The following is a 21142-nucleotide window of genomic DNA, read 5'->3' as shown; positions in this document are numbered from 1 at the left end:
ACTCATACATGAACTTTTAATTTTTCCCAATTTTAAGACCATTGTATAAATGTTGCTAATGGGGATAAGCATAGCAATTTGTGTCTATGTATAATATTGAGTGCATTTTTTTTAATAAATTGTATAAAGTTAGACTAGGAATTGACAGTCCTAGGAAAGTACAGAAGAGCTCATATCGCCGAGGGAATGATTTCGAAGGGATGGTGGGAGAATTTTCCCTGTAAGGTTTTCGCTCCCACTGTGTTCTTCTGTACTAGTGGGTATAACTAGAAAACGGGGCAACATAGGAGAAGAAAAAGTGAGGGAATGTGGTGACATTTTATCACTGAAATATTAATCTAGCTGTTATTACAATCCCTTCCCCCCAGATACACCTTTCTCTCTGAACAAAAGACACTCCCAATAGCCTTTGACTGGCATTTGATAAACCACTCCCTATTGAATTGGGGTATAAAAAACTGGAACACCAAAACCTCTCTCTCCTTCTTATCCTGCTCCTGCTGAAAAGATGGATGATGTTGGACACATTAGAGAATCTGGCTAAGTATTTCTGGGTTTATATTCTGTGTAGCAGTGTTGCACAAATTAGGGTTGTGGTAGAGTTGCCCTGTATTAATTATTTGGACTATTTTGCTGTAAAATAGATGTGTACATATACCTGTAAATATTTCTCTTATTATTAACATATTTTGATTCCTAATAAAACTCTTTGGAAACAATGCAGACCTTTTTAATTAATAACCACACATCCCTATATCTAATGCGCTACATCCCTCTTCTTGTGCCCAAATGCCCGCATATTAAAGACTATAAAGGTTGCTAGGGCCCTTGACTAGTATAGACACTATAACAGTATGTAGCATATATGTAAAAGTATAGCATCTCATTTGCTTAGAACATAAGCAAGGTACAAATTGTAATTATAAAACTCCTTAATACAAAAAACTCTTGTGCTCATGATAACGTTAAGCAGAAAGGCAGGGAATCGTAGCATAAGAAAAACCCAAGTATACAAATTGTCCTCAAAAAGGGAGAGAGCAGGTAAGAGGGTGTCCATTTGGGAACTCATTCCTACACATCGGATCAGGTCCGCATGATAGACACCCGTCAGATTCACAGTCTAGCCCACACAAGCTTTTAAAAAGGCATACGAGTCCACTAGGCCTATGTAGCTCCAGCTCACTTGAAGCTTAACATGCCAATTCCAGGCAGCAACAAATACCAGCAGACCTGGTGCGTGTATTTAGTATAGCGTTGTGCTGGCTGTGTCCCTCACATACTTAGGTAGCTCATTGTGAGGGGCTGTATAGAAGATTCTTTGCCATTTGCAGAATGACACCAGATATGTTCCCTGAGTAGATGCTACTATCATTAGTTGAGGCTGTCTCCCATCTTTAAACTTCCAAGCAGCCAAAGTTTCCACCGGAACAGTGAAGGGTACATGATCCATTGCTCCACAAATACCATAGTGAGTAGTGAAATACCCCGTCTTATACTCCATGGTCTTAATGTCTGACTCATCAGGCTGGATTGCTTTTGCCGTGGAGCCAATTTCTGTAGAGCTTCGTATTTCAGATTGGGTAGGTGGTGGACGCTGGGGCCCCAGAGCGTCCCCACCTTTATAGCCGGTTATGGATGTGCGAGTATAGGCATCAAGTGCCGCAGACGCCACTTCAGCAGGTTGAAGCATCTGTTTAAGTTCATAATCAGACGCGGTTTTGCAAGCATCTAGGAGATTGTCGATCTCCTCGATGATGTAAGCTGCCGATTCCATAAAGTGGATATTTAGTAGTTGTCACTATTGGAGGCAGTGTACCATTAGTTAGCTGAACTTATTCCTCGCATTGATCGACACGTGGAATGGAAGATGGCCGCTCCCAAAGTCTTCAATCTGCCAGACAGACGCCAGAGTAGTGAGGTTCCTTCCACAGGTCACTCCTCTCCTTAATTTTAAATGCTTAGGTCACTAAAGCCTACTAGTTCACAATAGTGATAAAACATAGAAGCATGAACGGTCGCTGAATTCGTTTTTTATATAGAATATAGCCGGAGCTGCTGAGATATGCGACCGTTCAGCTTCAGAGTTAGCTCCACCCCCCATTTAATAAAAGTTTTAACTATGTATTTACTGTAAATATTTCACATTTTAATGTTCTGCACATAGAGGAATATGTTCTAATATTTCTAAATAGATATATACAGAAATATATAGTAATAACGATATATAATCATACAAATATATAGATATAAATTTATACTGTACCCAAAAAATTCAGATATATGCAGAAATATTTATTTATGAATAAATAGAACATATTCTGCTATGTGAAGAACATTGGAATGTGAAATATTCATATTTTCATGTCGGGTTAGCACACGAAAATTGTGGCCGGACTGTTATACGACGGACATTTGTGTGACGGATAATATTCCGACATTCAATGGCTGTCAGATAACAGTCCAGCCAAGAGAGATAGAAAGATTTAATAGTTAGATTAGATGGATAAATAGATAGATAAATACAGTTTTACCCAGACACAATAGGTGCGTGGTGGGGCCCATGGTTAGGTTCCCAGAGGCGGTTACAGCGCCCGAGGCTCTGATTAGAACAGAGCACTTTGGAGCGTATCTGCCCTCGGTCGAACTCGGGAACATAGTATCTCGGACATATGTCTGACGGACAGATGTTTTCTGCATTCTGTCCGTCGGCATTCTGTCCGAGAACCTATGAAAATATGTGATCAGGTTTGCACGCGAATAGGGTATTTTCCACTTTTTTTTTCCTTAATTGACTGTTATGGGAGAATATGTTAATGGGAGCGTGATATTCTAAGTTTAGCTTTTTGTGTGCATTGGGTTAGCACACAAGCAAAAATGTTTTACTTTTAACCTGTAAGACGAGCGCTACCCGACAAGCACTAAAACCTTACTTCTAGTGGGGTTAGCAAGAGCGTTAAATACGTCTCCACTTGTAATCTGGCCCGCAATTGGGACCCTGCATAATCATTATTATGCAACATACTAATTACTTAAAGCGCTGCTATTGAAATTGACACTCAGCAAGAATCTGATGAATAGTAAAGTAATATACATTACATATATATATTTTTTAGAAGTATAATCAAATTGATGATATCCTTTAACACAGAAGTTCGATCAGAATAATCGACACCCCCTGCTAGTGGCCGTTGTGCAGGGTGTGGCATTGCACAAGCAATGTTAAATGCTGACAGCATATGCTGGCTGCATTTAGCAATGTAGGGCGGACATGGTTCACTATAGCGAATCATGTCCGCCCAACATTTTGAAAATGGACCCGCAAGGCATCTATAAAGGGACCAACCATTTCTTCTGTGAGACTATTTCGGACTATCTGGTCTCTGCTATTTTGGACTAGCGCCTTCTCTCAGGATTTGGGTTTATACCTATTTTCTATTTTTGTTTACAACCCTAACTGAATATAACCCAAACCCAGGTTGACAAATATCTATATAACAACACAATACAGGCATACTACTACTGAAGTAAACTGAAATCCTTTACTCAAAACATCAACAAGATGGTCCTTTTTTGCTCCCAATGAGTTGACGGAAAATAAATCATCCACAAAAATGTGACTGCCTCCAAAAACAATGACATTTCTCAATAAGATTATAATCTACACTTTTTTGTTCACTTCATGTTTCAAGCCCTATGTCTCAGAGAAGGGGGAGGGTGTTTTCACCCAATTTACACCAAGCAGTAAACTAGTCCCAGTAACAGCTGAAACTAAAGAATATATTCCTCTTTTGTACAGGAACACTTAGTCCAATCAGGACTAGACTGGGAAACAAAAATAGGCATTCAAAGGGGGGAGATGCCCACATCAGTTAGACCTGTGTCAGCTAGGCAGCCATAATATACCACATCTCTCATCCGGCCGCACCACTGCTTATAGGGACACTCAAGTCAAAATAGAGCATGGAATTTTAAACAACTTTCCAATTTACTTCCATTAAAAAAAAATGTGCACAAACTTTTTATATTTACACTTTTTGAGTCACCAGCTTCTACTGAGCATGTGCAAGAATTCACAGAATAAACATATATGTATTTGTGATTGGCTGATGGCTGTCACATGGTACAGGAGGAATGGAAAAAGACATAACTTTGAAATTTATCAGAAAAAAAATCTACTACTCATTTGAAGATCAGACTACGTGCTATTACAATGTCTTTTTATCATGCATTTTTTGATTATGGAAATCGACTGTATTTACATGTCCATTAACAGCTAGTCAGAGAATGCACTTTCTGCTTTATAAAATATGCAGACTGTAAAAGCTTTCCTATTGTTACCCATATTAAGAGAGGGTGGGGCTTCTATATAGCAGCAAGGCCCACTATAACAAGCTTGTGAAAAGATTGACTATATCTGTTAGGAAGATAGAATACGTATGAATCACAACTGCAGGTTTGTAAAATACTAGTATTATATTACCAAACACAGAGTACTGTCTCTTTAAGATAGGTACAGATTATGTTTCTGGAATAAAGTTGCATATCTGAAGCTTCAATATATAGTGTAGCGCCTGGTGTAACATAAGGAGTGGATCTCTGATTACAAGGAAGCAAATACTAACAATGATACAATATGTAAATGACTACAAACACATGTATCATTTTAGGAGCGTTTGATCTCCCCTGTCATTCCTGCATTCACACACGTAAGGAGACAGTCGTTAAGTGTGATGACAGAAATCTTAGGAGTCACTGATATCAGGGTAGCGTGATATAATACATGCATGTATAAAAGACTAGCAACTGTGGAAGTGCAAGAGAAAACAACCTTACCGGAGGTAAACACTTAGTCTGGAGAAGCAGAGGGATCTGCGATGATGGCGGCCGTGACTTCACTGACCGCAAAAGGAAAAGAAACAAACTCAAAGTACGGCAGCTTCAGAAGAAGAACCTCCGGACTGTAGAAATGAGTGGAATCCGGATATAGGTGAGACACAGAAGGCGTTCTCCAAGGTAAATCCTGTAGACTTTGCGAGAGAACAATTTCAACTTACAGAGATACACTTAACCGCTACAAGCATGATAGGTAGGGAAAAAATTACCAAGCAAAGGGCATAAGGTGGAACAACCGCTTATAGCAGGTGAAAGGGGCGTGAGTACACTGCTTAAAGGAGTATGACTGTTAGAGTGAGCATAAGGAAGATAGAACAGAGCATTGTATTACACCCACATAAGTACCCAGCCCACTGGGCATTTGGCATGTATGCCATGTGGCCTGTCCTGGCCTAAGTCCAATCACATCTTGGTACCAAGTGGATCATTTGTGCGTAAAATATAAAGTGTCTGATATATTTAAATATGATCTCATCTTTACAGCGAGGCCCTGTGGTAACTAACTTCACAAGCATCAATGAATCTAGCACAGCAAACAGCTGAACATTTCAAGACGGATACACGCTTACATGATTTCATCATGACATTACTACCTGCCTTGAAACAGGTAAATCAGAGACATTGTCAAATAGTGGGAGGTGAGATTACATTGTATGCCATATCTCAGGCTTTGTTATTGTCAAGGTCTATATTCCGACAGTGACAATAGTGACAGATACCTATGTAACAGGCTCTCTGGAATCTGAAATTTCCAGTTTAAAGGGATAGGAAAGTCAAAATTAAACTTGCAGGATTCAGATAGAGCATGTAATTTTAAGACACTTTTAAATTCACTTCTATTTTCAAATGTGCTTCGTTCTCTTAGTATCCCTTGTTAAAAAATGAATACGCACATATCATGCACTAGTGGGAGCTGCTGCTAATTGGTGCCTGCACATATTTGTCTCTTGTGATTGGTTAAATAGATATTTTCAGCTTCCTGTCAGTAGTACAATGCTGTCCCTTCAGCAATGGATAACAAGAGAATGAAGAGAATTTGATAATAGAATTAAATTGGAAAGTCGTTTAAAATTGTATGTTATATCTGAATCATAAAAGAAAATTTTGGAGTTTACTATCCCTTTAAGACAGAAACACTCAGCCTTTAAAAAAATGATTAGTGAAAGTATCAAAAAGAAATAGTGAAATAATATAAAAGTTAAACATTTTTTCTCTTACAATTTAGGCGATACTTAAAAGGAAATAATGTCACAAACAGAAAATGCTCTTATGTGCTATTTCTCAGCGCAGTATTGCTTGCAGTACATATGTGTTTAATCCTCACAAAAGGGTTAACCACCTAGTTAAACCCAGCTCTAGAGCAGTAATACCCTGACAATTAGTGCCGGATGTAGGCGGGAAGTAAAGGGTGCAAAGAATCCCCAGTCTTCTATTTTACACCCCTAAAATGAGGGGGGAAAGAAACAATTTTGTGAGCAGCCCAGCAGTGAAACAGTTAATTATAGCAATTAGCAAACATTGCACAATGCAGACTGCAAGGTGTGGCTCTCTTATTAACTCTTTCACTGCTGGACCACTCACAAAACTGGCCTTAGAGGGAACATTGGTTAAAATGTAAATATGACAACTCCCTGCCCCTGTCCTTTTAGGCAGGCCCCACCTAACTAACCACACCCCATGACCACCTGGATCTGCCCTCAAACACCTTCAGTTCTACCTCCCCACGGAACCCCAACTCCTCCCACCCACACCCGTAGTAAGGTTTCTGGAACCCCCACTGTTGACAATCCTAAGCTGGACACTGCTGTACTGTAAATGACAATAGCTATGTATGTATTTTATCTTTTTCCTCAGGGGTTAAACACATAATTATGCAATTGTCTAATAAGAAAATGCTTTAACACATCACTTTATGTCCCTTTAATGTGTGCTTTCTTCCACTTGCAAGTTCTTTTAGAAAAGTTATATGTGAAATGAAATCAAGTAGATACCGCAAGGGAAATGTGGCTTACTGCATTAATAGAATTTATATTCTGCCAATGTTTAATGAATCTAGACTAGACTTACAATTTAAATGGTATATTTTCTGCAAAATTGTTTACCAAGATTATAAAAAAACACATAATTAAAGGGACACTGTACCCAATTTTTTTCTCTTGTAATTCAGAAAGAGTATGCAATTTTAAGCAACTTTCTAATTTACTCCTATTATCAATTTTTCTTCGTTCTCTTGCTATCATTATTTGAAAAAGAAGGCATCTAAGCTTTTTTTTTGTTTTAGTACTCTGGACAGAACTTTTTTTATTGGTGGATGAATTTATCCACCAATCAGCAAGGCCAACCCAGGTTGTTCACCAAAAATGGGCCGGCATCTAAACTCACATTCTTGCATTTCAAATAAAGATACCAAGAGAATGAAGAAAGTTTGATAATAGGAGTAAATTAGAAAGTTGCTTAAAATTGCATGCTCAATCTGAATCACGAAATAAATTTTTTGGGTACAGTGTCCCTTTAACATTAGTTATATAATTTAAAATATTTTATCATAATTTAGCTTGTCTCTGTAACTATCTATTTGGAAATTGATTTCTGATTTTCTGTTACATCAACTTTGGTTTTACACTCTAGGGAAATTGAACCTGCTGTTGAATGCATGACGTCTGCCTAAGCAGATGAAACAAAGCTCAAGTGAAGGGTTTAGCAGGTTCCCATATAGGCTGGACTGCTGCAGGTAGAGATGTGCATTCCTTTTGTTACCAATGCAACTTTGTAACAAACCGAATAATCCAAATTAATGTACCAACAAAATACTGACAAAATTAATCAGTATTAATATGTTTTCTTTAAATTACCTTTAAGAGATTAAATCTGTACCTCTAGTGTGCTGGAGAGCAGTGCTTACACGGTCCTCGTGGCTGTACTAATAGAAGGCTTAGCATGGCAGCTCCAAGGAGAAGGTTCTTTAGTGCAGACCCCAGAAGGCGCAGCGCTAATCCTCCTATTGCTGTGACTGGGGGTCTGTATCTTAGGAACATTTACATTTTTATAACGAAATCAAATGCAAATGTTCTACGAATATTCCGAATTCATTTAGTTTAAAACAAAACAAATACCAAATAGTGCAGCCATTGAATATTTGGAGAAACAAATTTCCACAAATATCGGTACTGAAAGATCTCTGACGAAGTGCCGCGTTTGGGCAGGAAACACGTTGGATAGTTGCTGTAGCGTTCGGAGTGGTGTCTGTCTTTTGCTTTTAAATGAAGAAATAAAGCATTTTTGTTTTAATAGCATATACGTCTGCTTTGGATGGCTTATCTCCAGTATTTTTAGAATATCTGTTCTGAAAGATTTGGATGAACCAATGTTTTGGTGCTGCACAAGTCTTGTTGCAGGTATTTTGCAAGTGATCTAATTAATTTAACCACCACTGATATACTAAATTTTGCAAAAGCATTTAAAGTGAAAATAAACTATCGATCTTCTCTATGCAGTACATAAAAATACATCTTTAAAAACATTATGACTTTAAATCATAATTTTTTTAAAGAAGTATCTTTATCAAAGTTATTTACCTTACAATCTGTAAAACTATCTCACTGTTCCTCCGCCTGGCTAAAAAATGTTTTTGTGTTTTGAGATGATGAATCTCACTACAAGTAATTGATTGGTCCCCCAGTGGCGTCTGTAAAGCTTCAATCTATGCGCCAACGTTCAAAGTATAGAAGCGCGTTTATGAGACACGCATGCACATTTGAACTGACGGGGAAACCCAGCTAATTACGTAACTGCATCTGCACACATTGATCGGAGCAAGTTACTAGTTGTCATCAATCTTAAACGAGCGCGAGCTCGGATGACCACGTATAGAGCGGGTGGGACCGATCTTACGTGTAAAACTGCAAAACCACAAAATGAGCAGGGGGGGGGGAGGAATCTACAAGACGGTTGGATCGAGCAAACATAAAAATGTAGAAATCGCACAAATTAAAAAATAAAAATAAAGTTAGCGACTACATTGTTAAATACAAGGTGAATCCATAGCATTAATCCAGTTTGTTAAAATGTACTTTCACTTTAAGTGCAGTTATTCCTCGTATTTACTACTTATTGTGTAAATGTAGTACAGATAATGATATTTATCATTTATAATTATAAATTAATGCTTAAAGGGACAACATTTTTGTTCATGATTGTTGCATGCAATTGTAAGCAACTTTCTAATTTACTTCTATTATCAATTTTTTTTTTTCAAGTTAGCTTTTGTTGAAAAGCAGGGACGTAAGCTCAGGCGTGCACGTGCCTGGAACACTATATGGCAGCACTATTTCCTGACATGCAGTGCTCCAAAGACCTACCTAGGTATCTCTTCAACAAAGAATGCCATGGGAACAAAGCAAATTTGATAATAGAAGTAAATTTGAATTATTTTTTTAAATTGTATGCTCTTTCTGAATCACAAAAGATATTATTTTGGGGTTTCATATCCCTTTAAGAAAATAATTTAATATAGTTCAAAAGAAAGACATTTTCCAGTAAAAAAAGACAAAACTAAAACAAGAGGTCATGAATTATACTGATATGAAAGTCTAAATAATGCTTTCATGGTTCAGAAAGAGCAACCAATTTACTTCTATGATCAAATTTACTTTGTTCCTGTTCTATTCTTTGTTGAAAAAACATATCTTGGTAGGCTCAGGAGCAGCAATGTACTATTGGGAGCTAGCTGGGAATTAGTGGCTACACACATATGCCTCTTGCCATTAGCTTACCACATTTCCCCAGTAGTGCATTGCAACTCTGTACTGGCAGCAGACTTTAACTATGTGTTTAACCCCTTGGACGTTTGCAAGTGGAGCACAATTGATAGTGCAAGGTGTGTTATTTTGCGCTCTGTCTCACTCTAAGAATAACGCACAATCTGGTATTACAAGTGAACCAAGGCATCTTAATGCGGCAGAAACTTTTTTAGTGTGCCCTATACTTTAAAAGGATAGTATGTATGTGTGTGTATGTTTGTGTGTATATTATATAAATATATATATATATATATATATATATATATATATATATATATATATATAGTGTGTGTGTGTGTGTATATATATGTACAGTATGTGTATATGAATCTATGTATGTGAGTATGTATGTGTGTATATATATATATATATATATATATATATATATATATATATATATATATATATATATGCGTGTGTTTATGTATCTATGTATGTGTGAATTTGTATGTGTGTATATATGTACAGTACGTATGTGTGTGTTTACATACATGTATATGTATGTATCTCTTTTATACAAGTTTATATTAATAAAAAGGAGATGTCTTTAAAAAATATGTAATTATTGCAGTTAAATGTTTTTAAAAATAATGCCACTGTAAAGTAACTGGTTAAACACATAGTCAAAGGAAGACATTTAAAATTAAACTTTCATGATTGAGGTAGAGCATGCTATTTTAATAGACTTTTCTAGTTATTTATATTTTGAGAATTAGCATCAACTGTTACTGGCCCCTTGTCAGCAAATCAAATTTGTTTTTGAAAGGAACATGAAAGTCATAATTACATTTCCATAATTTCCACACAAAAAAACAACTTTCTATTTTACTTCTATTATTATGTGCTTCATTCTTTTGGTATCCTTTGTTGAAGAGAATACCTAAGTGGGATGTGCACGTGCGTTTCTTCAGCACCATATTGCAGTAGCTGTGTTGGCAGTATTGATAACTTGTCCTTTGTGTAAAACTTGTATGGTAAATTATTTCTATTTCTACAATACAGTAGTGAGTAGAGCAGAGATTGTGGATGATTCTAATTGCTTAGTAACTGGCACTGTGCCACAGAATTGTGCGAGTGTGTATGTGAGCAGAGTGTGTGTGGGTGTCAGTGAGCAGAGTTTGTGTGCTTTATTCTCCAGGTAATCAATACATTTCCGATGAGCTGGTGCTTTAGTGCAGTGTTTCTCAACAATGGTCCTCAAGTACCCCCAACAGGCTAGGTTTTCATGATAGCTGAATCAGTGCACAGGTGAAGTAATCAGCTGATCGGTAACTCAGTGGTGACTAACTTACTCTCACCCATCACCTGATTATGTCACCTGTGCACTGGTTCAGCTATCATTTAAACCTGCCCTGTTGGGGGTACTTGTGGCCCTCTGTACCTGTGTTTCTCCGGCGTATCATATCTAGTGCCTCACCAGCCTCTGACCTCACTGCACGTCACATATATATATATATATATATATGCGTGAAGTCTTTTATACTTAACTTTCATAGGAATAGTATAGCACAGAAATACATAAAGAACTCCACCACTTGAGTGTATTTTTTGCACACAACTGACTTAGCACTTAAAGTGATGGTAAATCCGAGCATTTCGAAAACATTAGGATTTACCATCACTAAAAATAAACTGGACTTTTCACTTTGAAAAAAAAAAGGGTGAAAAGTGCATCCTTTCTGTGCCACAGCCTCCTCGCTAAACTCAGCGGCTCCAGTTGCCCACAGCACAGCACTCTTTTTTTCAATGAGGAGATGTCTCCACCTCTAAACCAATAGCTGTGCTAGAAGGTAAGTTTACAACCCTTTTTAACAAAGTGATGATTGAAAGTCCTGTTTATTTTTAGTGATGGTCAATCCTAGTGTTTTTGAAACTCTGATTTACCATCACTTTAAGTGATATCTGACACAAATTTTGCTGCATGCCCCCATATTAGTCTATTATGTGATAGATTCGGCACACCACGCTATCCCACATGCAGATGTTAGCGCACACTAGACTATCGCTTGGGCGATAAAGAATAACTTTGGACTTGAAAATCAGAGCAAAAAAAAATTGCTATTGAATGTGCACAACCGATGTTAATACATAATAATGCTAATATATTTGCGCTCCACTTCTAATCTAGCCCACACAATAGAATAATTTTTTTGCACATTTATGTCCCTTTAAATTTGGAAAGTAGACCATTAAGTTATGTCTATAAATTTACTTAAACATTAGTGGGTAATTGGGCTAGCATTCCAATGCATGTGCGTATCACAATTTGATTGGATAGTGCAAGCTGGTGCAGAAGTAAGACCCCTTTTGGATGTGAATAATCTATTGTATCTATCATTAAAATATCTAATTCTATAATTTGTTCTGAAACAAGATCCTTTAGAAAAACGTCTGGTTTAAATTGTTGCACTTTTTTAAAAAAAAAAAGATGAGGTCATACAACAAGAAATTAGCTACAAATTTGTCCTTCAGTACAGATGGTATCATTGTGTCTCCATAAAAATGTAATTTATCATTTCAAATAAAGCTTTCTAGTGAGTCATGCATGTTTTATCTTACATACAGTGATAAGGTTAGGAGAAAATATAAACTTTCAATAAAACTTCATCATAAAATATTTGTGCTTTATAATAACAACAGACTTTGCTTCTGCAGTTGATGAAAATGAATATGAAACTAGCATTAGGTTGCAAAACATTATAAACCATATGCTGCAAAAGCAATAGGCTGAAACCATTTTTGGATGCTAATGTGTTAATCTATGAAGTCCTGACTATATGACTGTACACTGCATCGCATAAAAACATATGTGGGTGTCACAGAGGAAGTATTAAACCCACAGTAGTTAAATAGCTATTCTTTAAATATTGTAATTGGTTTGTTTATGCAAGTGGTAAAGATTCATTAACTTTCACACATTCAGTCTCACCAAGGTCTCTACTTCCTTTATTATTCAGCAAAGATCAACCCTCCATTTATTGGTGAATATTTTCAACAGAATGACACAATAAATGGAGAGACTGAAGGAACTGGAAGTGTAGAGGTTAAAGGAGGCTGTAAATAAATGTACCTGTCTTTTACACTTAAATGGTGGTATCTAAATAGATAGACACATTTATTACACTATTATATCCTAAACAGAGCAGCTGTGTTGCAAGCAGTTTGGACATATATCTACTAGAAATTCAATACCAGAGGGTTATGATTTAGGAAGGCTCCATGGAACTTCCAAATGATACAGAATTATATTCACTAACTGAGATTACGACTCATTAGCCGTACATTTGAAATGTGTCAAACCAATTATTTTGTGTGTATGCCTATCTTAAACTAATATTTACACATGAGATAAATAAAAATACACAGCAATAGATAGATAGATAGATAGATAGATAGATAGATAGATAGATAGATAGATAGATAATATAACACAACCCATCTAATTAGAATATAAAAAAACTTTTACAAATGAGTTTACTGTCTAAGAAAGATACCATGCTACCATTATCAATACCAAGCGAATGACAGCCCTTATCATAAAAAAAACTGCAGCACAGTCCTATCTAATGACAGAGTGTAATGCTAAATAATGTGTCCTCCATTCTGTCCCTCCCCACCCACCACACACAAATCTTTTCAGCCTCAACCCTAATTTTCATTGGCACATTCAACTGAGAAATCTGACACCCTGTTTTTGAGGGTCTTCTTTACAGTGAGAGAAACCTCCCCAATGTGTCTTATTCTGCCAACCATCTGCCTTACTTATGTATACAACTAGCAAATATGGCAAATTCATCTGCATTAAAATAATGCTTGCTGACCAGTCACAGTCTATGCTACCCTATGTGTGCCACAAGATAATTCAGCAAAGTGAGGAAACAGGCAGTGTGTATAAACACCACTCAGCACATGTAACAAGCAGGACAAAGCCTTTACCTCCCTGTGAGCACTACCCCCCCCCCCCTCCCCAACCCAGAGGCACAATGAGCTGCAGAAGACAACAATCCAAACGTATCAGTGTGAGCTGAAGAGATGTCATTACCTTGCACCATCCTAGGGGCTCAGACTGCAGTTACATCCACTTCTTCCTGCCTCACCTTCACTGCTCAGGAGGGACCTCCAGGATCTTGAAGCAACTGCTCCCACACGCACACCCACTGTAGGGCAGCTTGTGAGCTGCGAGAGGATGGACAGCAGCTGAGGGGGCTTCTTCTTCCTCCCTCTCCACCTCCCCTCACTTTTGGTGAGGCGGGGTCTGGGAGTGCAGACCAATAACACCAGCCTGGGCATGGGGACTCCGGAGCACTCCACAGCTGCGCGTCACCGGCAGCAGCATCCCCCCAGGGAGCTGTAGGGACCAGCAGCAGGAGCATCCGCCTCAGGGGGGTTTAGAAACCAGCAGCATCCTCCAGGGGGCAGTGGGACAGTCAGAGCTGAGGAGAAGAAATAAAGACGCGCGTGTGAGAGAAAGAAGGCGTGGGGAGGAGAGGGCATGGCAGGTGGGAGAGGCAGCAGGCTATGGGAGGGAAATGAGACAAAAAAAATGTTTCAGCCTGGCAGCTTATTAGGACAGAATTATTAAGACTAATGGGAAAATGAGAACGAGAGAGCAAAGCAAGGAGCACTGAAGACAAAGATATAGCAGAAATTCATGACTGAAAAAGCCAAAGCTGAGAACACTTTGGAGGGGCATAAAAAGTCTGTAGATAAGTTCTATAATATCTTTTTCATAAAAATAAATAAATACAAAGGAATATTTGTAGGTAAATCGTTTCTAAATTATTTAGTAATATTTGTACTAAATTATTTCACAGTTTTGTTGAGAAATATTTTCTTCAAGGGATATTTTTTCTTATTATTTTAAAAGTATTTAAACGCTGAAAAAGCAATATTTTGTTTTTGAGGTGCCACTAAATAGTAAAGGAACAAGACAGTCAAAATTCAACTTTAGAATGGCAAAGAAGAGAAGAAGGCGCCAGGATGGTGCAAGATCAACTATAATATGATTCTAATACAGTTGTATCCCCAAAATACTGCAAAGCACTTGAGAAGTGCAACAAACACCTGCTGGACCTTTAGGAGCTGTCCAGAAAGCTCTCACTTTAGGTAATAAGAAGCCAATGGGTCCTCCCGATCTGTATGGATATAAACCTGTACACAGGTCCCAAACAGGTAACACCTGCGACTCTGCTCACATGATTTCCTGACTCAGTCAGGACAAGGGAACCCCTATCCATTAATAGGTTACCTGAACCACCACTGGGTTAAGGGATCTATTCCAATCTATTAGGGATTGATCTGGTATTTGGAATCAAACACGCATTATCTATTTGGGACCTGTGTACAAGTTTATTTCCATACAGATCGGGAGGACCCATTGACTTCTTATCACCTGAGTGAGAGCTTTCTGGACGGTGTTCTATCGAGCACTCCAATACATCGAAAACTCCAATCTGACGTCACTTCCGGTGATTCCATACATCTGATTGGTCCATATCCAGTGAGTGACCGGATTTACAACCAATCACATGGGCACTGTAATCGCCTATCTACACTATCTATTTTGCCTCCACCTGGGGGGGTTCAAGGGGGGCAACCTCATTCCCCAAGGTTTACTTGGGGTGTATGCCAGAGTATCGGCGGTGTGCCCCCCAGACAGAGGCAAAACGGATATTAAAATAGAAGAGTTACTGGAAGTGACGTCAGTTTGGAGTTTTCGAGGAATTGGCTCCTAAAGATCCAGCAAGCGTTTGTGGCACTTCTCAAGTGCTTTGCAATTTGTGACTATTTTTGGGATACAACTGTATTTGAATCATATTATAGTTGATCTTGCACCAGTGGCGCCTTCTTTTCTTCTTTGCCATTCTACAGATCTCTCAGGCTCTTCATCGTGTCGAGCATTTGGAAGGAATATTGCGGCCAACATCCTGTGAAAACGGATTTCTTTCATGCTTAACAAGTTATCGTTTAAAACAAGTTATCGTTTACCCTTTGAACTTTTTTTGGGACTGCAAACAAGTATTGTTCTCCTTTTCATGTGTCATATTTCATTTTGGTATCATAGATATCGGTAATATAGATCACAGTATATTGTTTAATATACTCCGTTTTTGGCGCATCCAATTTTTTCATCATTGGTACAATGCTCTTCGGTCTCTTTTTTGTAAATAAGGATGCCGAACTTAGATTCATGGCAGCGATGTACAGCGAGCAAATTTAACACAGCAAATACTTTGAATAAATGGAGCCCAAAGTTTTCAGTTTTAAGACAATTTTTGGTTTGCTTTAGTAATCAGATGTACCTAGGTAGGCTCAGGAGCAGCAAGAAACAAATGGAAGTAGCTGGTCATTGATGGTAAGCTTTTTGTCACTGGCTCACCAGATGTGTTCAGCTAGCTCCCAGAAGAGCATTAATGCTCTTGAGCTGACTTTATATGCTCAACCTCTATTCAGTGTTTAAACACATAGAGGTTGATCAGAGTCTGCTGTTTGACAATCATCAGCATATTTATGGACGAAATTAACAGCATAGTAAACTTCCTTAAACTGAATAGGGAAATAATATGCGTGTGCATGAGGCACACTCCCTTGCAGGTCCCGGGACAGGCATACTGATTTGCTGTTTAAAGCCCTTTACAGTGGGGTGTGAATACTTAGGACATTTTGAGGTAAATATCTTTCTTTTTTACATAGAGATGTTCAGGTGAGATTTGCTATTCAGCTTTTTACAGCTATGCTGCATCACTTTCAAGTGTTTCAACATTTTGGGTATCATGTTTTTTTTATTTTTCATAAACATAATTGATTTTTCAGATAATCTGATTTAGAAAGTGTTGCAATTCTGTACACATAAGCTGGATACATCTAATAAAATGTATCCAGGAACATTAAAGTCAAAATTAAACTTTCATGATTCAGAAAGAACATTCAGTTTTAAGAGACTTTCATTATCAACAATTGCACAGTATATTTATTTGCACACTTTTTGATGCACCAGGTCCTACTGAGCACCTGCACAAGTTCAGTGTATACATATATACAAGTTTGTGATTGGCTGATGGCAAATTCTAAATAAGTGCTATTGCATTGCCTTTTTATTATGCACTTGTTAATTATGTAATTCTACTGTATTAAATGGTCCTTTAACTAATTCAAAAACATTTGATTGTTTTCTATATGACAGATGTGTTATATATAACAGTGTTCTTCAACTATAGTCCTTAGGGCACACTTATGGGACAGATTGTCATGATATCTGAATTAGAGCATAGGGTAAATAATCAGCTAATTGGTGAGAGCAGGTTAGTTACTATGGTAACTGATCAGCTAATTATTTCACCTGTGCTCTAGTTCAGATATCCTGAAAATCTGTCCCGATAGTGTGCCCTGAAGACCGAAATTGTGAAACACTGATATGTGATATATTAGCAGTTAAAGATTATTGAGGCTAGCTCATTACAGGGAGGGTTTTAAACATTGGGCCCCATTTATCAAGCCGAAAAAAAGCAGCTTTGGGGCCCTGGCGTTTAGGCTCACCTGAAATAATGGTTAAGTAGCAGCGATTCTAAAGGGACACTAAACCCACATTTTTTCTTTAATGATTCAGATAGAGCATGCAATTTTAAGCAACTTTCTAACTTACTCCTATAATCAATGTTTCTTCATTCTCTTGCTATCTTAATTTGAAAAAGCAGTAATATAAGGTTAGGAGCCGGCCCCTTTTTGATTAGCACCTGGGTAGCGCTTGGTGATTGGTTTGCTATATTTAGCCACCAATCAGCAGGCGCTACCCAGGTGCTAAACCAAAAATGGTCCGGCAGTTAAGCTTACAGTCCTGCTTTTTCAAATCAAGATAGCATGAGAACGAAGAAAAATTGATAATAGGAGTAAATTAGAAAGTTGCTTAAAATTACATGCTGTATCTGAATCATGAAAGAAAAAATGTGGGTTTAGTATCCCTTCAAGAACCAATCGGGATTGCTTCTTTATCTCGAAGAATGGAGATTAATTTGAGCTGTTATACTCTGAGCTTGGTCATAAGGCAGGGGCGGAATTACCATTGGTGCAGCAGGTGCTGTGGCACCCGGGCCCAGGTGCTGAGGGGGACCATAGCAGCCAGTCTATACATATGGCATGTGCAGAATATGTTCAATTCTAATGCAGGAGAGCCTTATATAAATACAGGTTGCATCCATCATGATAATCATTATACAGAGCAGCATGAATAATGTTACTATTGGTTACTACCGAAGTATCTGTGGGGGGCCCAAACATGTTTTTGCACCAGGGCCTGCTGTTGAGTATGTCTGCTACTGTCATAAGCTCAGAAATATGTTAGTATGCTTCCAATGTTGCAGTAATATCTAATTGCTCCAACAGAACTTCACTATTATTTAAAGGGACACTGTACCCAAAAATTTTATTTTGTAATTCAGAAAGAGCATGCAATTTTAAGCAACTTTCTAATTTACTCCTATTATCAATTTTTCTTTGTTCTCTTGCTATCATTATTTGAAAAAGAAGGCATCTAAGCTTTTTTTTGGTTTCAGTACTCTGGACAGCACTTTTTTATTGGTGGATGAATTTATCCACCAATCAGCAAGAACAACCCAGGTTGTTCACCAAAAATGGGCAGGCATCTAAACGTACATTCTTGCATTTCAAATAAAGATACCAAGAGAATGAAGAAAATTTGATAATAGGAGTACATTAGAAAGTTGCTTAAAATTTCATGCTCAATCTGAATCACGAAAGAAATATTTTGGGTACAGTGTCCCTTTAATTTACTCTCTTGGAGGTTGAAAGTCTTCAAACAACATTTATATGCAATTTGGGACTTTTTAAATACTTTTGGGACTTTTAACACATAATATATATCTTTTCATAGTGCACTATATCAGCATATATGGATATGCTGGTGCTTTGTTCCGATGTTAACACTATAGCATCAGCACGAAGGGGTTAAAGAATGTGTGCAAACAAGGTTTTGTGGAATATAGGATTGTTAAAGAAACTGTGTAACAGGGATTCCTCACAAACGTTTTGCACACTCTCTTTTATTGACAGTTTTATCTCTGTATTTAACTGTCCTTAGTAGAAGAGAAAGATAAGGGGAAAACCTAGGTTCTAACATGGAGACACCCATTACTTTGTAGAAACCCAAAATGTTTCTTTCATGATTCAGATAGAGAATACAATTTGAAACAACTTTCTACTTTACTTCCATTATCTAATTTGCTTCATTCTCTTGATATCCTTTGTGGAAAAGCATACCTTGGTAGGCCCAGGAACTGGAAGCTAGCTGCTGATTGGTGGCTGCACATATATATCTCTTTTCTTTAGCTTACTGATGTGTTCAGCTAGTTCCCGGTAGTGCATTGCTGCTCATTCAATAAAGGATACCAAGAGAATGAAGAAAAATTAATAACAGAAGTAAATTGGAAAGTTGGTTAAAATTGCTGCTCTATCTGAATCATGAAAGAAACAAATTGGGTTTTGTGTTCCTTTAATTCAGAGTTCAATTACAGGAAACAGAGTCAAAATAGATAATGCAAGTGTATTGCACAATTAAACATTCTATATTACAATGTCAGACTGTTTGATTTTACTTCATAGATTGGTTTTAAATCATAGCGTAAAGGGGCATTACAAAAACATTCTCACATGCACTATTTAAATATTAAAATATTTTTTTTTAGCTTTAAACTGTTCATGTTCATGTTGAAACTAGTAGGGAGGGCCTCTGTGTTCACAACTTATCTTTGTAATAAATGTGTCTAGTCGAAAAGGACAAATCCATCTGTGCTATTGGTGGGGTAGTGACGTGCCTCTCTGGTGTAAAAACAATAACTTTTTTTTGTGCTCGGTGGAAAGGGACACTTTACACAGTGGAGTGAACAGGGGGCGCACTTTAAAAATGAAATTCTGCAGCCAATATAAATCACTTTACGCTGCTTTCTGCGTATAGCACCTTACAATACCTATACTTTTGTATGCATGTGTTTGTCTAGTAGGATTAGAAGTATTTTCAGTGTTTTGAGAAAAGTTTGCCAATTGCCACCCTTTAGTTGTCTGAAGAACCAACATCTTTACAGAATTACACTGGGATTAGAAAGACAATTTTTTTATAAAATACAATTTTTGGTGAAGAATTTTGTTACGATTTTTGATGCACATTAACAATACATTTTTTTCTGGGTATTTTTGAGTGAATGGTTCAATTATTCATTTTATAAGATTCTTAAAATACGAATTTATATGTGCACATATACAAAAATGCAGTATATGCCCCTTAGTGAGACATCCTGTGTTCAGGGTAAAAAGGGGCTTAGATCATTCCACCAGGGAAACAGAAGTACTGGCAGCATTCTTTAAGAATCTCGCCAGCTCAGAGACCTTTAGATCATCTGGCCACAAGAGAGGTTAGAGTGCGTTCCTTAGAATTCAGAAGCCTGACCCTGCTTCATGCTTGTGAATGCTTGATATGTGCAGGAATTAGTTTATATCTGTCTCTAATTCACCACAGCATAACATAAAATACTCAAGATGCTTTTCAAGGATTGTGACCCTGGACTGAAAACATATGCAAAATGAATGTTGTTAAAACATTTAATTTGTATGCATATCTTTTGAAATGCAGTGATAAACTTCTGATTGAGATATTATAAAAGGCCAAGTGTGTTTGTCCAAAGCTGTCATGCGCAGTAGAGACAAACACACCTGGCCTTCAACAGACTAACCTCCTGGCATCTGGGTTCGACCGGGCATGATAGGGGAGGGGCCGGGCGTGACGGGGGTGGTGCGGGGCCGGCTGTGACATGGGCGGGGCCGTGCGGCTGTGAAAGAGAGAGCTCAAAAGAGGGTTATAGAGAGAGAGCAAAAGAGGGGGGATAGAGAGCAAAAGAGGGGGGATAGAGAGAGCAAAAGAGAGGGAGAGAGACAACAAAAGAGAGGGGGAGGGAGAGCAAAAGAAAGGGGAGAGAGAAAGCAAAAGAGGGGGAGAGAGACAGCAAAAGAGAGGGAGAGAAACAGCAAAAGAGAGGGGGGAAAGAGAGTAAAAGAAAGGGGAAAGAGCAAAAGAGAGGGGGAGAGAGACAGCAAAAGAGAGGGAGAGAAACAGCAAAAGAGAGGGGGGAAAGAGAGCAAAAGAAAGGGGGGAGAGAGAGAGAGAGCAAAAGAGAGGGGATAGATAGAGCAAAAGAGGGGGGGAGAGAGCAAAAGAGAGGGGGGTGAGAGCAAAAGAGGGGGTTAGAGAGAGCAAAAGAGACGGGGAGAGAAACAGCAAAAGTGAGGGTGAAAAAGAGCAAAAGAAAGGGGAGAGAGAGAGAGCAAAAGTGGGGGGATAGAGAGAGCAAATGAGGGGGGATAAAGAGCAAAAGAGTAGGGGGAAAGAGAGCAAAAGAGAGGGGGATAGAGAGAGCAAAAGAGGAGGATTGAGAGAGCAAAATAGA

At 38.0% G+C, this 21142-nt stretch overlaps 1 protein-coding gene across 2 annotated transcripts in view; it reads right to left on the bottom strand.

Moving 5' to 3' along the window:
• Positions 1-14078, bottom strand: part of CTBP2 (C-terminal binding protein 2) — a 219794-nt gene extending 205716 nt beyond the window's left edge. For both annotated transcript variants that reach the window (XM_053692600.1, XM_053692601.1), the window contains exon 1: positions 13735-14078. Coding sequence is in view for 1 of the 2 variants with exons in the window: in XM_053692601.1 (XP_053548576.1) it covers positions 13735-13744 (10 nt within the window). In the remaining variant the exon portion in view is untranslated. The remainder of the gene's footprint in view (positions 1-13734) is intronic.
• Between the last annotated feature and the right edge of the window lie 7064 nt (positions 14079-21142).

The sequence above is a fragment of the Bombina bombina genome, chromosome 9 (assembly GCF_027579735.1).
Source record: "Bombina bombina isolate aBomBom1 chromosome 9, aBomBom1.pri, whole genome shotgun sequence".
Lineage (NCBI taxonomy): Eukaryota > Metazoa > Chordata > Amphibia > Anura > Bombinatoridae > Bombina > Bombina bombina.
This window is presented reverse-complemented; position numbering and strand designations above follow the sequence as displayed.